The sequence below is a fragment of the Lemur catta genome, chromosome 15 (assembly GCF_020740605.2).
Source record: "Lemur catta isolate mLemCat1 chromosome 15, mLemCat1.pri, whole genome shotgun sequence".
NCBI lineage: Eukaryota > Metazoa > Chordata > Mammalia > Primates > Lemuridae > Lemur > Lemur catta.
In genome coordinates this window covers 56,208,008-56,226,894 of record NC_059142.1, presented here as the reverse complement: position 1 = coordinate 56,226,894, position 18,887 = coordinate 56,208,008, and the positions used below count along the sequence as shown (strand labels likewise).

Sequence of the window (18,887 nt, the reverse complement as noted above, 5' to 3'; positions counted from 1 at the left end):
GGGGACAGGAGCGGGACCAGGTGGGGGACGTCTCCTGTTCTCCTTGTGTGGCTGGATCTGAGGTTTGGGGTCTAAAGTCCTAGAGGGTGGACCCAGGTTTTGGTTCGTAATTCCCAATCGCTGCAAGTTTGTCCTTTCCAGCCCCTCCCTCAGTAGCTTGGGTTTGTCTCCATGGCTAACCCGGTGGCCGACTTCATTTGCAGTGGACGCGCAGCCAGAGCCCGGGGCGGCCGTGCCCCGAGGTCAGGAGGCCCGTGATGGCCAGGCCGGGGAGGCAGTGGAGAAGCCGCCTCCGCAGCCTTTGGAGCCTGAGCTCGGAGCTCCCGGGGCTCGGCCCGCTCCCCCACGAGAGCCAGGCCAGCGCTCCCTGGAGGAGCCCCAGGGCGCCGCAGGCAGAGAGCTTGCTGGCCCCCCTGATGGCGGCTCCGACACGGCGGCCCAGGCCAAGCCGAGAGAAGGCCAGAAGGGCACTCTGCCCGTGGTGGCCAGTGTTGTGAGGGAGCTGCCCCCCAAGGGCGGGAAGCAAGTACCCGGCCTAGACGCCGCCGGGCCACCCAGGAGCCCAGAAGAGCGGCTCGCTGAGGAGTCGCTCAGGCAAAGTCGGGACCTTCTCGGTGGAGGTTCCCAAGACAAGAGGAAACCCGGGGAGGAGGCAGCAGTCGCTGGCGCCAGCATTTGGAAGGGAGCTGACCAGCTCGTGGCAGCGCCAGGAGGGACTGGGGACCCTCACATGAAGCCCAAGCAGACACACCGAGACCTGGGCCTTGCAGCGGGCCTGCCCAGCAGGTTGGAAGGAGCAGCTGCTCAGCCCCAAGCCGTGCTGCGTCAGCCAGAACTGCAGGCCGTCTCCGACGGGGCTCGAGGTGGGCAGCAGGGCAGCCGGCTAGGCCCCGGCGCTCCCCCTGAGACAGGAAAGGAGGCCCTCGGTGGGGACCACATGCCCCGTGAGCAGCCGGGAGCCGGGGAGGACACTGCTGTCCAGGGTCCCAGACAGAAGCCAGACCCTGAGCCTGGGCCAAAACTAGTCCCTGGGGCTCAGAAACCAGACAACGCCAAACCCAACCGAGACCTGAAACTGCAAGCTGGCTCCGACCTGCGGAGGAGACGGCGGGATCTTTCCCCGCGGCGTGCAGAGGGGGAGCTGGCCCCCGAGGACGGGGTCATCAGCTTTAACCCCCTGCCCGACGTCCAGGTGAACGGCCTCCGTGAAGCCCTGGACTCCCAGCTCCGCCAGGCCGCGGGGGCCGCCCTGCAGGTCCACAGCCGGCAGATTAAGCAGCTGCCCGGGGCCCTGGAGGAGGCCTAGCGCCTGCTGGAGGTGAGGGCTGCAGACCGCGCCGCCCTCAGGCATTGGCGCGTCTCCCTGGCCCGTCCCGGCTGACCTCTGGGGATGCCGCTCATTTCTCCCCCTGGGTTTCATGTTTGAGGCCCTTGCGGCATGTGGTGAGCGAAGGGATTTTGTTTCCAGAACGTTCTTGCGGTCATCTGTTGTACTCGGTCTGAGGTCCTCCGACCGCTGCAGACTTGGAGCTCAGTCCTGCCCATGAGGAGAAACGGTGCGTGGCCCGTGCTGGGAACCCTCGCTCTGGGGCTCGGGCTCCAGGAGAGCCGCCAGGCGCGGTGTCCCGCTCAGGCTCAGGCCGCCCCCGCGGGGAGCGTGCGGGGTTCAAGTGGAGCCAGATGGTGAGAGTGGGGAGCAAATGCCTTCACCGTTGCGACTGCAGCCCCAGCTCACGGCTGCGGCGAGAACCAAGCATTCAACCACGAACTTAGTGACTCGGAATTTTAATTATTTATGTCATGTTTTCCGTGTGTGTTGTAGAGAATCTCAAATAAACACTTTTGCCTTCACCCCGCCTGTCCCAGCAAGTGCTGCTGGCGTCTGGAGGTGCAGGGAGCAGAGGCTGGGCCGGAGTCCGAGGGTGCGGGCTGGACGCTGCCCTGATACCCGATAGTGAAGGGGGTCTCAGGGGGACCTGAGGGGACCCGCGCTGGATTCTGGACCTTGGCGAAGCAGGGACTAGAAGCCACGAAAGATGGTCCGTTGACCAGCTGTCGTGCTGACCTGTGTACGCACGGGTCTTGCCCTGCCGGCAGGAGACCTGTCTGGTGCTCGCGGGGCATCCGGACCCAGGGCGGGGCTGGCGGCCATGCCACCCGCCACCAGGGCCAGGTCAGCCGTGGTGTGGGCCACCCGGACGTGGTGCTACCTCTGAGGGCTCCTTCCAGAGTAGGGACACCCGGGGATAGCAGTGCCCTGTCAGCGGCGCCCGCTTCTGTGCAGGCAGGCAGCCCACAGCGCACTGACTGAGGCCGGAACTCAGCCCTCAAGGCGCTTCACATGTTGCCCAAGGGCCAAGACATTTGCTGTGGCTTGAACGCGTCTCCTCCAAAATTCAGGTGTGGCCGACGGGATCACGCTAGGAGGTGGGGCCTTCACAGGGTGCCGAGAGACGCACGTGGTGTGGGGGCAGCTTGCTCTTTCCCTCCACCTTCTGCCACGTGAGGACGCGGCAAGACGGCCCTCCCCAGACACCAAAGCCAGCGCCTCGATCCCGGACCTCGCGGCCCGCAGAACTGTGAGAAACATGTCTGTTCTCTGGAAACCACCCAGCCCCAGGACTTGGTCGCAGCGGCAGGAATGGACTGAGACAGTGCCTGAGGCCGTTAAGGCTCCACGTGGGCTGATGCCACCTTGTCGAATTGTCCTGGGCAGATGTGGTCCGGAGATCAAGTAGTCTGGGGGGCAGAGGGCAGAGAAGCACAAAGGCAAAGGCTGAGGGAAGCGTGGAAGGAAATTGGGGGGGCTGAAAGGAGGGGCCCCAGAGGGCGTGGGCCACGCTGGGCTGCGGAGTGGTGGTGGCTCCGTCTGCCACCTGGGACAGACATAGGCGTGAAGGGCAGCAGGTGGGAGCACCTGGCAAGACAGGGCTGAGGGGCCTGAGCAGGTGGGCCGCGGAGCCCAGGCTTGGAGGCCTTCGGAAAGGAGACGCCAGAGTGCCGGGCAGCGTGCAGAGGACTGATCACGGGCAAGTCTGAGAAGGGCAGCCTGGGGGCAGGTGGGCAATAGGGCTGTCCCTGGCCACTCCTGCAGCAGCAGGAGGGATGGGCCGCAGCGGCTCAGCTCAGGGTCCTGCCAGCACGTTGTAGTCCTGAATTCCTGCGGTTCCTGTGAGATGTGACACTGTCCTGCCCAGTGGGACAAAATCCAGCCACTCTGGAGCCTGAACGACCAGACCAGCTCCTGCAGACTCGCACGTAGCAGAGACGTGGGGTTCTCGACACTTGGGAACCGAGCTGATTCTGGAAGAGCACTCGGAGGACCCGTGGAGGTGCAGACCTCCACTCCCAGGGCTCAGCTGAAGGACAGTGTGACCTCCACGCCCTGGAGGGAGGGGACGCAGCAGTCCCCAGCTCGCCCAGCAGATGGCGCTCAGGATCCGTGGAACCCTTGGTTCGTGTGCTGCCGTGAGTGTGTCATGTCAGGGTGCAGGGAGGGGAACAGGGAGGTGAGGAGTCATCAGCCCAGGCCCCGTGGAGACTGCGGCAGCTGGGGAGGGGGCGGCAATCGCCGTTGGTGTCCTAAACAGCCCCTGTCGGCAGTCAGGCCCTGACTGCTTTAGTCAGGAAGAGCCCCAGCCCCAAGTCCAAGAAAGCCATTTGTAGACGGTCCCCCTGCCCTGTGGATGGTTTCCCCTCAGGGTGTCACTGTGCTTTGACCTACAATATATCCTATAAATGCAGTGAGGTCTACAGGCTTCACTAGATGCAGAGTAAATATTTTTGGGGAGAATTTTTAATTGGGGACCCTGAAGCACAGGGTTCCCAAGGAACAGCCCTGCCAGTTTTTTCGGGGAGGCTGTAGGTGCCATTATACCTAGGAAAGGCCAGAGTCCACACACCACGTTCTGCACACAATAAACCCGACACCATGATTATTTGATAGAGTTTTTATCCTTGGTTCCATTATATCTTATTCTAACACAGACCCTTAGGGATACAAACGCTGGAAAACAAATTCCTGCTCTGCCCACGGCTCAACCCGTTGAGAAGAGCCTGCCCTGTGAGCCTGCCCACAGGCTCTCACAGCCGAGAACTTCAGAACGCCGACATCCGACATCCGCACTTCCTCTCGGTCTCAGAGCATCCGCCGTGTGCTGCCTGGGCCACCAGAGCGAGGGCTTCACGCCCACGGGCAGCAGATGGCTGTGAGGACAGTGCAGAGGGCCCTCCTAGCAGCCTCCCTTCGGGGTCTTCCTGGCCTGAAAGATAAAGCATTTTGTCTGAATAGCTTGTTTTCTAGTGAGATTTGGCTCAAAAGTAAGAAATCTACCACATCGAATGCCATATTCTACCAAACAGCTTACAAAGAACTTGGGTGCTGGTGTGTGGTGGGGGCTTGGCTGGTTGGCACCCGGAGGGCCCTGGGCCTGGGTCTCCGGGTCACCTGTCCATAGGACAAGGGACTTGGAACGATCTGTGACACCTACCAAGACCTCATTGCTGCACCCATCTGCACCAGATTCTGTGCAGCGCCCCCATGTACCACATCTGGTCCCATGCTCTCGTAAAGGGGCAGCAGGAAATCCTCTGACCGAGGAAGACTTTGAGGTTCAGAGATGCTGAAATTACCTGCCCAGCTGACACGGCTCACAGGACGCAGCAGGAATCTGAGCCCTCCCCACCCTCCTCAAGCAGGCCCCCAACAAGCACCTGGGACCACAGGGAGAAGAGGCCAAAAAAGGGCCTCTTGTGAGAAACCTCAAAGACTCGGGTCTGCAACCAGGTCACCTTCAAAGAGAAGCCCAGCTCATGTCACTGAGCAAAAGGTTCCACTAGGTGAGGGGCAGGGAACCCACGGCCTGGGGTGTCCTTTGATTCAGACAGAGGAGTGCCAGGTAGGTGAGGTCACAAGTAGCCAGATGCCTAGAACAGTTAACTCCTCATTAGCCACAGAAAAGGTGGCAGAGAAAACAAAAACCTATCTAGGAATGTTGGATCTGTATCTCAAGTGTACATTTTCCCAGGAGAGTTGCTAACCAGTAATCACAAAAGTGAAGGTCTGCCTGGCTGCCTTTCCCCTCTGGGAGGGCTGGGAAGCTGGGAAACTGCCACAAACCAGGAAGCAAGTCAAAAGCAACAAGAAAAGTCACCCACCTCTGGATCCAGGCTGGGAACAAGGGGTGGTGGGGCGGGGCCCTAATGATAGCAAGGAAGGTGTGAGGACTTCACCAAGCCCTCTGGAAAATGAGTCCGTGAGCTACCTTCCTTCTTGCACTGCAGAAATGGACATCCCACATCCTCGGTCTGCTCTGCCTAGGATGATCCTGGGACATCAAGAAGCTCTGCATGGCATCCACTGAATTCTGCCAGAGCTCTTACCCACCTGCCCTTTCTCCAGTCCGATTCACCAGATCAACAGCTCCAGCAAACAGAGCTAATCACTGGCATCGTGGCTCACCCAGACCCACTGAACCAGGGGCACCCAAGGTGGAACCCAGTGATGCCCACGCTTTCATAACCAGCCCCATCGGCAGGCAGCACCCTCCTTGTCCTGTTCCAGAACACCCATCCTGCCAGCTCCACCAGGCTTCCCACCTCTGCTAGGGTCTGCCAGCCTCCCAGAAGCCCGCTTTCTCCAGAGCCTTTATAAAAATATGCAAACACATCGCTGCAATTCTTTACCTGTATGTGGGACTTGGCCATTTTCACAAGACTGGAAACATATCATCTGATCAGACAGGATCAGAAATGCCAAGGATAAGAAACAAAAGGGACTGGATGCCGAAGGGGTTAGAGGCAGAACTGAATCCAGGACCAAGAACCCCGACTGTCCCCACACAGCCTGCTGCTGCTCCAGCGGGTTCTCCTCTCATCCTCTGGAAAAGGGGGCGGCTGGGAGGGGGAAGCGGTGGTGCCGGGCGGGACAGCAGCCGCCCGCCTGAGCTGAAGGAACGCACAGCAAGGTTGACGCAGGAGGTGCCGGGGCGCTCGCTGCCGGTCCTGTGTTGGGGTCCCCCCAGGCACGGCGCCCCTCTGGGTAGCGCCCACTAGAGACCGCACAGGAGCGTCTCGGCGCTTACAAAGCGTTTTCCCACCCACGTCCCCACCAATCCCTTCTGGCCCCGCTGTGCAAACACGCTGTCACGGCCTGGGACCGCGGAGGTTTTGCGGGTTTGTCAGTGGGTTCGCGGGCTGGTCGACCGGCGCCTAAAGCACCCAGGAGGCGCTGGGCCCCGGAACCAACGGAGAAGGAAGGGAGGCCAGGCCCAGCGGAGCTCGGGCAGGGAAGGGCTGGGAGGGGCCCGCGCCCACCTACCGCGGCGGCGAAGCAACTCCGCAGGGCCTCGAATTCCCGCGCGCAGAGGTCCTTGCTCAGGCGGCCGCCCGGGGCCGTGGAGGCCTGCACGCACCTGCCGTAAGCCGCGGCCTGCGGGGGACACGGGCGCGGGTCGCGGGGGCCCCTGAGCCGGGTCACTGCCCTCCCTCCCGGTCACCACCCGCGTGGCCCTTCCTGCCCCGCGGCACTGGCCCGCCTGCGGCTCCTCACCTCGGGCCCGCAGGCAGCCAAGTGCTCAGGGAAGGCGCGCAGGCGGCTTCGCACGCGCCCCCACACCGCTGTGTTCGCCGACATGAGCGGCTCTTCCTGACACCCATGGGCGCCGCCATCTTAGGCCCGCCCTCTTCCGGTATCCAACAGCTTGATAGGCAGGCGCTTCCGTTTACAGTCTTTTCTGCGCTTTCTCATTGGCCAGGCTTCGCCTGGTCTCGCCCCCTACAATGGGCTGTTGACCTTGTCTGTCTCTAGCCTGGGGCTTCGGATTGGCTCAGCCTCAAATTGTTCACGAAGCCGACCTCAGGGCGGGGCCAACCACGAGCGATTGGCCGGCGGAGCCAGACACGCGCGGTGATTGGCGGGCGCGGGGCTGGCGGAAGCGGGGCAGGCCCGGGGCTGCTCTGGGCCATGGCGGCCGCGCCGCCGCTGCGGGACCGCCTGAGCTTCCTGCAGCGGGTGAGTGAGGCGGCTCGGCCCGGCCCTTCTGCCCGCCGCGCTGCCTGGCGCCTCCCCAGGCCGGCCCCTCCGAGCGCGGCGCGGGCGGGTCGCGCCCCCGGCGGTGATGGGCGCGGCCAGACCCTGAGGGGGAGAAAACAGGGTCGGTCGCTGGTTCGGTCGCTTCCGACGGGAGGGAAGGGGCGACCCAGGACCAGGGGTGTCCGGCCGGACACGACGGCCGCTGTCTGCGGCTGGTGGCCGCACAGGTCGGGGTTCCGTCCCCCACAGCCTGGGAGACCCGCGTCCTTCCCGTTCGGGCCCCGGACAGATGCCCCCGGTTGCAGGAGGGGCACAGACACCTCGGAGGGACGGAGGACGAGCAGCCCTAAGCGCTTCTGATAATGCTCTGAGAAAGGTCGGGGCTGCCGCCAGGGCTGGCCGGAGCAAACCGCGTTCTTTCGACGGCCGTGAGCTTCCCAGACTGGAACTCGGGGCTGGGTGGTCCCGGGGGCGCTCCTCAGGCTGCTGGAAATCGGGTCTCCCGGCTCTGGGTTTGGACGGAGTCACCTGCCGAGTTCTGCAGTTCTCAGCTGTGACCTGCAGACGTCCCCAGTTCCTCTTCAGGGCTTGGCGGGCAAGTAGTGAGCCGTGGGTGCGAGTGGTGCGCGGCCACAGCTCGCGTAGCGCGCCAGGTGTGCGTTTGTATACCTGGTGGTGACGCGAGGTAGGTGACGCGAGGTAGCTGCCGCTCACGCCTGGCACTGAAGTGGTCCACGTGCTTGTCATTTGAGGTACTCTTGAATTCCTATATTCTGTCAAGATATCAAATAATAAAAGAATGGATGTTTTTGTTTCCATTACTATGAACAGTACATGTTTGCGCTAATAAGCGTGTAATGTAAACAAGTATGTCTGTGCTGACAAGCGAATGGACAGCAAACAGCGGGACTCAGTGGCTGTTGTGGAGCCACGGGGTCAGTCAGGCTGGTGGTTGTGCGGTGCTGCCGAGCCCACTCTGGAGAGGTGGAACCTGCCCTGGTCCCCTACGGGGAAAGGGGCTCACCCAAGCTTCTGCTTGTCAGTAGGTAGGGATAGGGACCGTAGCTTCACACTGCCTGTCGCATCCGTGGGTGTAGGGAGGCGGGGGCTATGCCAAGTAGAGCAGCGCCCATGGGGAGAACCGCCATTGGTTTTGCCTGTTCTCTGGGGCTGTCCATCCCTCACGGCTGGAGGGCGCCCTGCTGCAGGCTGCCTGCGGCCAGTAGGTCTGGTCCCCTCTCTCCTGGGTCCTCTCCCTTGGCCAGCATGTAACAGAGAGACAGGCCTGTGTCCGTCACCTTTGGTGACTTGTTCCCTTTCAGCTCCCAGTTCTTCTGAAGGGAACGTCGGATGATGATGTCCCGTGTCCCGGCTACCTGTTTGAAGAGATTGCTAGTATCCTTCCTTGATGTCCCCTGTGCTGGGGAAAGACGGCTGGAGGGCCCCGGTGTGGCATGGAAGGTTACTGGGAGTCTCCCTGCGGGTCCTCCTGCCAGCCCTGGGGTGGAGCCACGGCTCCTTTATCATAGTAACAGCATGGGTGGAGTCTGAAAGCTGTGATACCCATGTCACCGCCCAGGAGACCCTAGAAGCCCCAATGCCTACAAAACCAGGGCCTGTGGGCTGTGCCTGCAGGGAGCCTGAGTAGAGCAGGCTGATGGCCGTGGGAAGTCTGGTTCCTCTCCTTGGCCAGCGCGGCTGGTGCGTGGCCTTTGTCAGCTGGCTCCTTCCCTAACCCGAGCACCCCAGAAATCTCCCACGAGTCGCTGGGCAGCAGCCAGTGCCTGCTGGAATACCTCCTGAACCGCCTGTACAGCAGCTCTGGCCACGTGAAGCTCAAGGTGAGTGCCTGAGCGGCGGGGGTTCAGGCCCCAGCTCCTGCCCGGGGGTGGTGGGGCTCCGGGGAAGTGGGTGGCTCGGTGCCCCCGGGGTGCTCCTTGGGCCGTGCCCTGAGTGTCCAGTGGGCCTGGCTGGCCACACTGACTGCCGAACCCCCAGGTGCTGAAGATCCTGCTCTACCTGTGCAGCCACGGCTCCTCGTCCTTCCTGCTTATCCTCAAACGCAACTCCTCCTTCATCCAGGAGGCCACAGGTACGAGGAGCGAGCACAGCGCACTTAGGGAGGGCCGAGGGCCATGGAAGGCAGGGGAGGAGGATGTCCAATCTGGCTAGTCCTGAGAAGGAGGACTTCAGCCAGGACCCCTCTGCCTGGGCAGGATCCTGAACTCAGCCCCCCACCTCCTCCCCGCAGCCCTGCCCTGCTGATCCCACCAACCCCCGGGCCTCCCGTGCTGTCCTTCCCTCCCTGCCCGCCGAACGCCCCTGGCTCCACCGGCCGGCTCGGCCTCTCCCAGAGCACCTCGCCCCTCCCTTCACTGGGTCCTCTGCGCCTCCCACCTGTCCCTGGGGTGTGTCTGTCCCTGCACGTACTGCCCGGGGTGCCATCGCTCGTTTCCTGTCCTTGGGGGCTTTCCCCTTGTCCCAGGGCTGGGCACGTGGCAGGCTTGCTGGGTGTTTACACGTCCTCCCCTGGCTGCTCCACAGAGCCTGGGACAGAGTGAGGGGCCAAGGGAGGGTGGGGCTGGGAGGTGCAGGAGAGGTGGGCCCCAGCCTGTCTGTCCAGGCAGCAGGTGGGTGCAGGGGGGAGCCCCGGTCCCTCTGTCAACACAGGTTGTGGAACACTCATTTGTGTCTGTAGCTAACAAGGATTTTGGGGATGTGGCCTGAGCTCTTCCCCTCGGGTTGGGGGCATCTTGGCCAGAGAGGGTGTTGGTGGTGGGTGCACCATCCCTGGACCCCAACCACACACCCCTGTACAAGTCTTTGGAAGGACTTGGCCTCTAGGCCAGAGCCCCCTGCCGTCCCCTGCTCAGCCGCCCCGAGAGGGAAGCTCCGGGGAGGGCGACGAGTCAGGCTTGCGCTGCTGCTCGCGTATAGGGACCCCTCAGCGTGTCCCGTCTGCTGGGCCTCATACCCCACACCCCCAAACCACTGTCGTCCCACTTAGGGCAGACAGGCCTGAGGCTCAGGGCAGGGACAGCAGGGTCCCACGAGACAGACCACGGCCAAGTGCCTTCAGCTGCGGTGCCTCGAGTGTTTGAAAGCCGAGACACAGCTGTGGCACAAAACTTAGGCGTCAGAGGGGGACAGGGTGATTCGGGCAGTGCGCTCCCCATTGTAACAGCTCCCAGGGCTCGTGGGCTGAGACGTTTCTTCTCACCGTTCAGCGGGTCAAGCTGGGCCCGTCCCTGGGCAGCACCACTGCGGCTGCTGCAGGTCTTGGGGAGCTGCTCGGTGGGGGCGCGGCGGGTGGAGGAACGGGCTTCGGCAGGCCCTGGCGGGTGGAGCAGGCTCGTGCTCTTGTGGCACCAGCATCTCCCTGTGCAAAGGCGAGTGCAGATGGCCGTCACTGTCCTGGGTGACCCATGCCCCGGCGGCTTCTCGTGGGCTGTGAGGAAACCTGGTGCTGGTGCCACGTGTGAGAGACGGGCACGGGGCGCCCCGTGCGCATCGGGAGGGGCGTGTGTGGTGGGGGCAGGTGGGCCTTTGGGGACGAGGAGCCATTGGGGGCATCCAGGTGTCTTGGGTTGGGCCCAGGCAGAGCCGAGAGCCAGGCCATCGTCCCTGGATCATGGCAGGGACGGCAGCGGGGTGACGGCGGCACCTGCCTGGACCTCATGGGTGTCCAGGGGCCCCAGAGGAGCAAGGATGAGGAGAGTGAGCCTCGGCCTGTAGCGGGCACTGCCCTCTTGTTGGCAAAGGCCCTGGGGCAGGAAGAGCTGGAGGGTGACCGAACATGAGGGGACCTGATTTTCCACAGCTGGGGCTCTTTGGGGGGAGCCTGGCCCAGGCTGGGATTGGGGGCGGGATGGCGGGGACTGCCCCACGTAGTGCGTTCAGGCTGCTCCAGAACTTGGGTTTTACCGTCCAGCCTCCGGGAAGCCTCTGGCTGAAGGTCTCAGATTGGACGTGGCGCCCTTCGTGGTGCCCCTGGGTGGAGGGGACGGGTTGGCGGGAGGCAGGTCCTGATGCAGTGGCCCGGGAGAGACAGGGTTGCCATGAGATGGGTGCAGGCGAGGGCGTCCAAGGGTCCTACATGGGGTCCGGCTGGTGAGGGATGAGGCAGGGCGGGGGTCGGGGTCGGGGTCGGGGGGGGCAGCAGCACAGCTCACCTGCTCCATTACCATCCCCACCGCAGCGTTGGCAGGGCCCCCGGATCCTCTCCACGGGAACAGCTTGTACCAGAAGGTGCGGGCGGCCGCCCAGGTGAGCCCAGGCCCCGGGTCACTCTGGGGCCGTTGGGGGCAGCTCGGGGCGCATGTCTGCTGGGGAGCCCCGGCCCCACTCCTTGCTGCCGGGTGGGCGGAGCCCTCGTGTTTAGCTGGCAGCTCAGGAGAACGGGACAGGGGATGGAACAGCTGACATGGGTGGCAGGCCCAGGACAGCAGGCCTGGGCGTGGGGGACACTGAGGGCCTCTGCCTCCTCCGTTAGGACTTGGGGAGCACCTTGTTCTCCGACACCAAGTTGCCGCTGCCTCCCTCCCAGCCTCCCGGGGCCTTGCCTCCTGCAGGTAGGACGGCCTGCGGGGTTCCCCCTCCCCCGTCCTGCGCCTCTGCTGCCAGTGCGCAGGGCTGATGCCAGGGTGCTCCCCACAGGCATGGGCTCCCAGTCCAGGCCTCACAGCAGCCTCCAGGGTTTCGGCTACAGCCAGGAACGGGGCCACACAGGTAAGCAGAAAGGGCCCTTGTGCAGCCCCGACGTCTCAGGGAGCAGGGACAGGGAGGGTGCGCCGTGCTGCCCGGCCCGGTAACTGCTCTGAGCGCCATATGGGCTCAGTTCCTTCCTGGTCATGGTGCTCACTGTTGCTCTCTGTCCACCCGAGAGGAGGGCAGGCAGGTATGGCCAGGTGTGTTTGGTGGACAGGTGAGAGAAGCCAGGCTGAGAAGTCAGGGCTGGGCCCCGGGGCAGGGTCAGTCCCACTCCCAGAGGGTCCCGGTCGTGACGGAAGCCACTCAGTGGTCACATGTGTGAGTCGTAACAAGTGCTCTCAGCACCGCCACAGCCGTCGTGGGGCGAGCGTGGGAGGCGTGTGCCTCGGCCCGCAGCTCCGCCGAGCCCCTGCTGCTAGACTGTCCGGCCCATCCTGCACGGCTCTGCGGGCCCCTCCGACACTGTAGTCTGGGGGTTCCTTCTGCAGGGGACTCATGCAGGAGGGCTGGCCCCTTCCCTGCCACTGGACCTCACACCCCCTGAGTGAAGGGCTAAAGGCCTTTTTAACTTCTGAGGACAAGCACCTTAGGATGTCCCTTGCTCTGGGGACAGGGCCGAAGCTCTATATAAGCCAGGGGGTGTCCAGGCCCGCGGGGCCTGGAACTGCTCAAGTGGAATACACCAGGAAGTCTCTGGAAGTTCCGGGCCCCCACCAGGAGGCTCTGTTCTGTACCTGCCTGAGCAGGGAACCACCGTGGGTGCCTCCCTCCAGGAGGACACAGGCAGGGGCAGGACACGGCGGCCGTGCCATCTTCGTTCTCCTGGATGCAGGCTCTGCGGGCAAAGCCTTCCTCTCCACCATCCAGAAGGCTGCAGAGGTGGTGGCTAATGTTGTGCGCCCTGGGACGGAAAGTCTCAGTGCCCAGAGGCCCTTGCCACGGGGGGACACCTACCAGCCTGCTGTGACACCACTGGCCAGCCATGGCCACCCCACCCCTGGGAACCCGCTGCCTGGGGCCATCCCGGGCACCCGAGGTATGGAGGCAAGGGCTCCTCCCCCGGGGTCTGGGTTACTCCTTCCTGTCACCTGCTGGGGCCCGGGGGGAGGTTAAATGACGATGCTCCCTGCGCTGCAGGAGGGGGCCTGGGGGAGAGAACAGCAGCACGGGGTGCCCAGTGGTTTCCAGAGCTGGAGCCAAGGGGGGCACCCTGTCCTCCTGGTCCAGGCCCCGGGGAGCTGGGCAGGGGCTGGCCTGACAGCCCGAGAGGCTCACCCACCGCCCTTCTTCCAGCTGTGAGGCACCAGCCTGGGCAGGCCGGAGGGGGCTGGGAGGAGCTGGACAGCGGCCCCAGCTCTCGGAATTCTTCCCAGAACAGTGACCCGAGCAGGGCCTCGGACTCAGGCAGTCGGTCCGGCAGTGACAGCCACTCGAAGGCCAGCCGGGAGCCAGGCGACCTGGCAGACAGGTGAGCAGGAATCTCCAGGAAGCTCCTCTGCCCTCCCAGAGTGGCACAGTCCCCACCCCGCCCTGACCTGGCTGTGCCCTCCCCCAGGGCTGAGGCCTCGAGTGACTGCCAGCAGGAGCTGAGCCTAGTGAGGACAGTGACCCAGGGGCCATGTGCCTTCCTGAGCCGTGAGGAGGCGCAGCACTTCATCAAAGAGTGAGCCAGCCCACCCACCTGGCCACCAGCTCTGCCCCTGTCCTGGGTGAGGGAGGAGGGAACAGGCCACCACCCGCCACCCAGGTGTCCCCTTTGTGCAGGTGTGGGCTGCTCAACTGCGAGGCTGTGCTGGCGCTGCTGATCCACCACCTGGGCGGGACCAGCGAGTGCACCCAGATGGTGAGGAGGCATGAGGGCGGGAGGGCTGGTGCCTGTGTGTGCACCTGTGCCATGTGCACCTGCTCACGTGTGCCTGCGTGTGTGTGCTTGTGTGTGCCTCTGTGCCTACATGTGCCTGCATGTGTGTGCTTATGTGCGCCTGTGGGTGCCTCTGTGTGTACATGTGCCTGCATGTGCGCCTGTGTGTGCACATGTGTGCATGTGTACATGTGTGTCCATGCGTGTGCACATACATGCAGGTGCGCTGTGTGTAGGAACAAGCGTCTCTCTGGCCTTCTCAGCGCCATGCTGCTCCTCGGGGCTGACCTGGGAGCTGGGAGGGAAGCGAGTGAGGGCAGGTCTCTGGTGGGGCTGCCCTGGGGCCTCCCAGACCTGGGTTCTGATCGGGGGAAGAGGAGGGAGGGTGAAGGCTGATGGGCCCCCAGGTGGAGCTCGTGCTGCCAAGTGGGTGGAGCCTGATGTCCCGCCCGTTGACCCACAGAGAGCGCTGAGCGCCATCGCCTCCCTGGGGGGTGCCGACCTGCTCCCCCAGGAGCACATCCTCCTCCTGTCGCGGCCGCGGCTGCAGGAGCTCAGCATGGGCAGCCCTGGACCTGTGACCAACAAGGCCACCAAGGTAGGCAGCAGGGCCACAGGCACCCGGGGCGAGGGAGCACTGGATGGATGCACCCCATGCCCTTCCCAGCCCTGCCTGGCCCTTGGTCAGCCCTTTCCTGACACTTTCAGTCCAGAGTCCAGGTCCCTGACCCATCCCGTGCTGCCCAGTGGGCACTGGCAGCGGAGGGGCCAGCAGTCAGAGTCCTTGCCTGCCCCAGCTCTGGTCTTGACTTCCTCCTGCCACCCCGCAAACTCCTGGGGCACTGGCCTCTTCCTGCTCCTGGAGCTCCCCAAGCTGGGGCCCCCTTGATACCTACCCTGCCCTGGGGGTGGCTCCCCACCATATTTGCCTCCTCTTCCTCCTCCGGGAAGCCCCCCTTGAATGCACGTGCATTCCCTCCCCCAGGTCCCTGTCTCCCGCAGAGCAGAAATGATTCTGTTCATCCGAGCGCACTTCCCCCATGGCTTTGAGTTGCCAGGGAGGCCTTTCCCCCAGCCGGGCCCTGGCTCCCTTCTTCTGCCTGTTAGGATCCACAGCTTTTCTTCCCCTCTTCTCCGTGGCTGTGATGGGTCCTCAGTCACCCGTCCCCAAATTGTCCAGACCTGGCACTAAGGAGGGCCCTTGGGGAGGGCTGGGCCCTGTCTCGTACGCTTCTCAGAGTGGCACAGGACTCACTGATCCTTACCTTCATCCTCCAGATCCTGAGGCACTTTGAAGCCTCCTGTGGACAGCTGCCCCCTGCCCGGAGGCCCCCCGCCGAGCCGGGCCCCGCAGCCTCCCTCGCAGGCCCGTCCGACCTGCTGGCCGATGCTGTGCCTCTCACGGGGGGCCGGGTTGTCCTCCAGCCTCTGAGTTCAGCCCTGCTCCCACCCCTATCCCCGGACGCCTCCCCTCTCCCAGCCCTCGGAGACGCCAGTGGGGCCAAGACCGGACTGGCAGGCTCCCGAGAGCAGGGGGCGAGACACCAGCAGGCCCTGGGAGGCACAGCCATCCCCGAGGGAGGCCCCAGCACCTGCCCATGGAGCCGTGACTCCTTGTTTGCTGGCATGGAGCTGGTGGCCTGCCCCCGCCTTGTGGGGGCCAGGGCTGCTGCACAGGTGTCCCGCCTGGACCCCCAGGGCCCCCGGATATCATCACAGAGGACAGCAGCCAAAGAGCCCGAGCCATCAGCTTTTGCATTCTTGAACGTGTGACCATGTTGGCCTGGCCCTGGAGGTTTTCAGCCTTAGCCGGCGAACTGCGCTTCCAGAGCGGCCCTTGGCCGGAGCTGCTACAGACTCCAGGCAACTTGACCTGAGAGGAAGACCCCAGGGCTACCTCAGTTTCCCTCACCTCCTGTGCCAGAGGCTGGCTGTTTTGATTTGATTCCTACAGCAGAGGACAGGCTGGTGGCAGGGCCTCCGAGTTGCTGACTTCAGGGTCCCAGGGCCACCCCTGTCTGCCTTGCCCTCTGGAACCCAGCTGCTCCTGTGGACTGGGGACAGTTGCTCGGTTCTCACTCTGCTTCATCTGAACTCTGCTCCCCTCCCCAGGGAGGGCTCCTTCTCCTGGGGGCGGCCGGGTGCTGACGAGGCAGGGTTGGTGCCCGTGGCTCAAGGGGGTCCAGCCTATACGCTGCCTCTGGGCTCCCACTGTCCCCTCTGCCACAGCAGCTCCCAGCAGACCTGGCCTTGGGCACCTGAGTGACGAGTCCAGGTCTCAGGACAGAGACAGCCTGCAGAGCTGTTTACGTGTTCTGAATAAACACTACTGTTTATACAGGCTGGGCCACGCTGGTCTTTTTTTTTCCTCCTTTTGTGTATGTGCATTTAATGAAAATACCATTAATAAGGGGCCCATGGAGATGATTTCTTTCTTCAAATTAGGGACAGGCATTATTTCTTCCTTAAGTGTTTGGTAGAACTCCCCAGTGGTACATCAGCCATACTATCCTTGCAATTAACCTTTTTTTAAATTTTCATTTTCTGAGACGGTATCTCACTGTGCTGCCCAGGCTGGTCTCAAGCTGCTGAACCACAGGTACATGCCACCATGCCCTGCTCAATTGACTGCAACGTTTTTAGCTTAGAAATTTGATTTCCTAAATCGATAATGGACTATATTGGTTATCTTTTTCTTCATAAGTAAGTTTCAGTAATTTTATATAACTTGCCAAATGTATGACTGGACAGTTTTCTGTAGCTTTATTTTTTTATTATTTATTTATTTATTTGAGCCAGAGTCTCACTCTGTCACCCTGGGTAGTGTCGTGGCATCAGCCTAGCTCACTGCAGCCTCCAACTCCTGGGCTCAAGTGATCCTCCTGCCTCAGCCTCCTGAGTAGCTGGGACTACAGGCATGCACCACCATGCCCGGCTAATTTTTCTATTTTTAACAGAGACGGGGTCTCGCTCTTGCTCAGGCTGGTCTCGAACTCCTGACCTCAAGCGATCCTCCCACCTCGGCCTCCCAGAGTGCTGGGTATTATCTTTTTAATGTCTATAGAATCCCTAATAATATTCTTTCTTTCATTCCTAACATTGATAATTTGTTTGTTTTCTTGTTTTCTTGGTCATTGTGACTAGCAGTTTATTAATGTTATTGATTTCTTCGAAGAACCAACTTTCAGTTTTATTTTTTTCTACCGTTTTTCTGTTTTCTATGTCATTGATTTCTGCTCCTTTTTAACAAATTCTTTCTGCTTTGGGTTTATTTTTATTTTTCCAGTTTCTTAAGGTGGAAGCTTAGGTTATAGACTTGATACCTTTATTATTTTCTAATGTAAGCATTTTAATGCTATAAATTTCCCACTGAACACTGCTATGTCTGCATCCTGTGAATTTTGGTATATTTTAATTTTTATTGTGTTCAAAATATTTTCTAATTTCCCTTGAGACTTCCTTTTTGTTCAGTGGGTTATTTAAAGGTGTACGGTTCTGTTATCACCATTCTGATACAGTCAGAGAACATACTGTAGATGATTTTAATTATGTTAAAGGTTTCAAACTTTTGTTGAAGCTTGTTTTATGGCCCAGACTATGGTCTATCTTGGTGAATGTTCCATGTGCACTTGGTTTAGAAAACTACAGACCAATGTCCTTCATGAACATAGAGGCAAAAGTCCTCAACAAAATATTAGCAAAATGCATCCTGTAACATGTAAAAGGATAATACATCGCTATAAGTGCATTATATCCCAGGAATGCAAGACTGTTTCAACATTTGAAAATTAGTATAGTTCAGCATATTAACAGAATAAAGAAAAGTCACCTGATTATTTTGTTCAGAAAAAGCAAGAGACAATAAATTCGGCAATCACTTATGACAAAAAATAAACTTGACAAACTAGAAATGTAAGCGAACTTCTTTTTGTGGTGAGGAGCAACGACAGAAACCCCTGAGCTAACGTCATGCTTGAGGGAGAAGGACCCAGATCTTTCCCCGAGACTGGGCACAAGGTAACAAGGTTGCCACTCTGACCACCTCTGTTCCGCATTATCCTGGAAACCCTGGCCAGTTCAATAAAGCAAGAAAAAATTTAAAAGGCAGACACATGAGAAAGAAAAAAATAAAACTTACTATTCAGACAACATGACTGTAGACAATCCCATAGAATGTATAAAAATGTTGCTAATACTAATAAGTCATTTTAGCAAGAACAGGCTACAGGGTAAATACACTAACATCAAGTATATTTTTAGATACTAACAATAAACAATTGGAAATCAAAATATTAAAAACTATTTAGGGCTGGGTGTGGCAGCTCACGGCTGTAATCCCAGTGCTGTGTGAGGCTGGGGTGAGAGGACTGCTCAAACCCAGGAGTTTGTGGGAGGTTCCAGTCTGGGTGACAGAGTGAGGCCCTGTCTTTAAAAACAAAACAAAACAACATACTACCATTTACAATGGCACTCCAAAAAATGAATTAATTAGGTATAAATCTTTAAAAATATATGTAGGATATGTATATACTGAAAACCACAAAGCACTGGTGAAAGAAACAATGACAACCTAAGTAAATGTGGAGATACACCATGTCCACAGATAAAGAGGACAGTTATCCCCAAATTGCACAGCTACAGATTTCATGTCACCCCCATCAAAATCCCAGCTGGGTTCCTTTTTAGTTAGTGACAAGCTGATATTAAAATTTATAGGAAAAGTCAAGGTAATTTTGAAAAAGATCAAAGAGGTATCACAGATTCGCTGCCTTCAAGATTTGCTATAAAGCTGCACTAATCAAGACAGCGGTGAAAAGTTAGACACAGATCAACGGACCAGTGTAGACAGCTCAGAAACAGACCGATACCCAGAAGGTCAATCGCCTTCTTACAAAGGTGCAAAGGCCATTTAATGAAGAAAGGGTGGCCTTTCAACAGTGGTGCAACAGCTGGACCTCCACACGCCAAAAATACAAAGAGAACCTCGGCCGGGCCCGCACACCTAACACAAAATGTAAAGTGAACCCGAGACCTAAATGCGAGACCTAAAACTACGAAACTTCCAGAAGAAAACAAAGGAGAAAATGTTCTGCACTGGGTTAGGCAACGGCTTCACGTGCGAGACACAAAAAACACAAACCATGAAGGAAAAAGTTGGACTTCATCAAAGTTAAAAACTTGTGTTCGGATGACAGTTACGAGGGTGGAAAGAGGCCACACTCTGCGAGCTAACGCGCGAACCACGTGTCTCACGAAGGACTCACATAAAGACCATTTAAAGAA

At 60.0% G+C, this 18,887-nt stretch overlaps 3 protein-coding genes across 18 annotated transcripts in view; 2 read left to right on the top strand and 1 right to left on the bottom strand.

The window, feature by feature from the left end:
- Nucleotides 1-1,851, top strand: part of SLC38A10 (solute carrier family 38 member 10) — a 35,017-nt gene extending 33,166 nt beyond the window's left edge. For 5 of the 6 annotated variants that reach the window (XM_045569671.1, XM_045569665.1, XM_045569667.1 and 2 more), the window contains one exon: nt 204-1,851. In XM_045569671.1, the coding sequence (XP_045425627.1) occupies nt 204-1,306 (1,103 nt within the window). In that variant the 3' untranslated portion in view covers nt 1,307-1,851. The remainder of the gene's footprint in view (nt 1-203) is intronic. The other variant, XM_045569666.1, reaches the window with a different exon arrangement.
- A 2,087-nt stretch (nt 1,852-3,938) lies between these two features.
- NDUFAF8 (NADH:ubiquinone oxidoreductase complex assembly factor 8) lies at nt 3,939-6,688 on the bottom strand. Of its 5 annotated transcripts, none has more exons than XM_045569681.1 (4): nt 6,551-6,688; nt 6,320-6,430; nt 5,686-5,731; nt 3,939-4,262 (listed from the first exon to the last, which is right to left on the bottom strand). In XM_045569681.1, the coding sequence occupies exons 1-4, from the start codon at nt 6,632-6,634 to the stop codon at nt 4,099-4,101; spliced, it is 405 nt and encodes a 134-aa protein (XP_045425637.1). In that variant the 5' UTR covers nt 6,635-6,688; the 3' UTR covers nt 3,939-4,098. The 5 variants fall into 5 exon arrangements, with proteins under 5 accessions (XP_045425637.1, XP_045425638.1, XP_045425641.1 ...); XM_045569682.1 differs by having other exon boundaries at nt 5,686-5,716; nt 6,551-6,677; XM_045569683.1 differs by having other exon boundaries at nt 4,169-5,327; nt 6,551-6,677.
- A 225-nt stretch (nt 6,689-6,913) lies between these two features.
- TEPSIN (TEPSIN adaptor related protein complex 4 accessory protein) lies at nt 6,914-15,944 on the top strand. Of its 7 annotated transcripts, XM_045569673.1 has the most exons (14): nt 6,946-7,012; nt 7,339-7,785; nt 8,356-8,428; nt 8,775-8,874; nt 9,032-9,125; nt 11,232-11,299; nt 11,526-11,604; nt 11,690-11,761; nt 12,490-12,779; nt 13,037-13,211; nt 13,299-13,406; nt 13,508-13,586; nt 14,068-14,202; nt 14,883-15,944. In XM_045569673.1, the coding sequence occupies exons 3-14, from the start codon at nt 8,384-8,386 to the stop codon at nt 15,375-15,377; spliced, it is 1,740 nt and encodes a 579-aa protein (XP_045425629.1). In that variant the 5' UTR covers nt 6,946-7,012; nt 7,339-7,785; nt 8,356-8,383; the 3' UTR covers nt 15,378-15,944. The 7 variants fall into 7 exon arrangements, with proteins under 7 accessions (XP_045425632.1, XP_045425629.1, XP_045425630.1 ...); XM_045569676.1 differs by lacking the exon at nt 7,339-7,785 and having other exon boundaries at nt 6,914-7,012; nt 8,783-8,874; nt 12,576-12,779; XM_045569674.1 differs by lacking the exon at nt 7,339-7,785 and having other exon boundaries at nt 6,948-7,012; nt 8,317-8,428.
- The last annotated feature ends 2,943 nt before the right edge of the window (nt 15,945-18,887 follow it).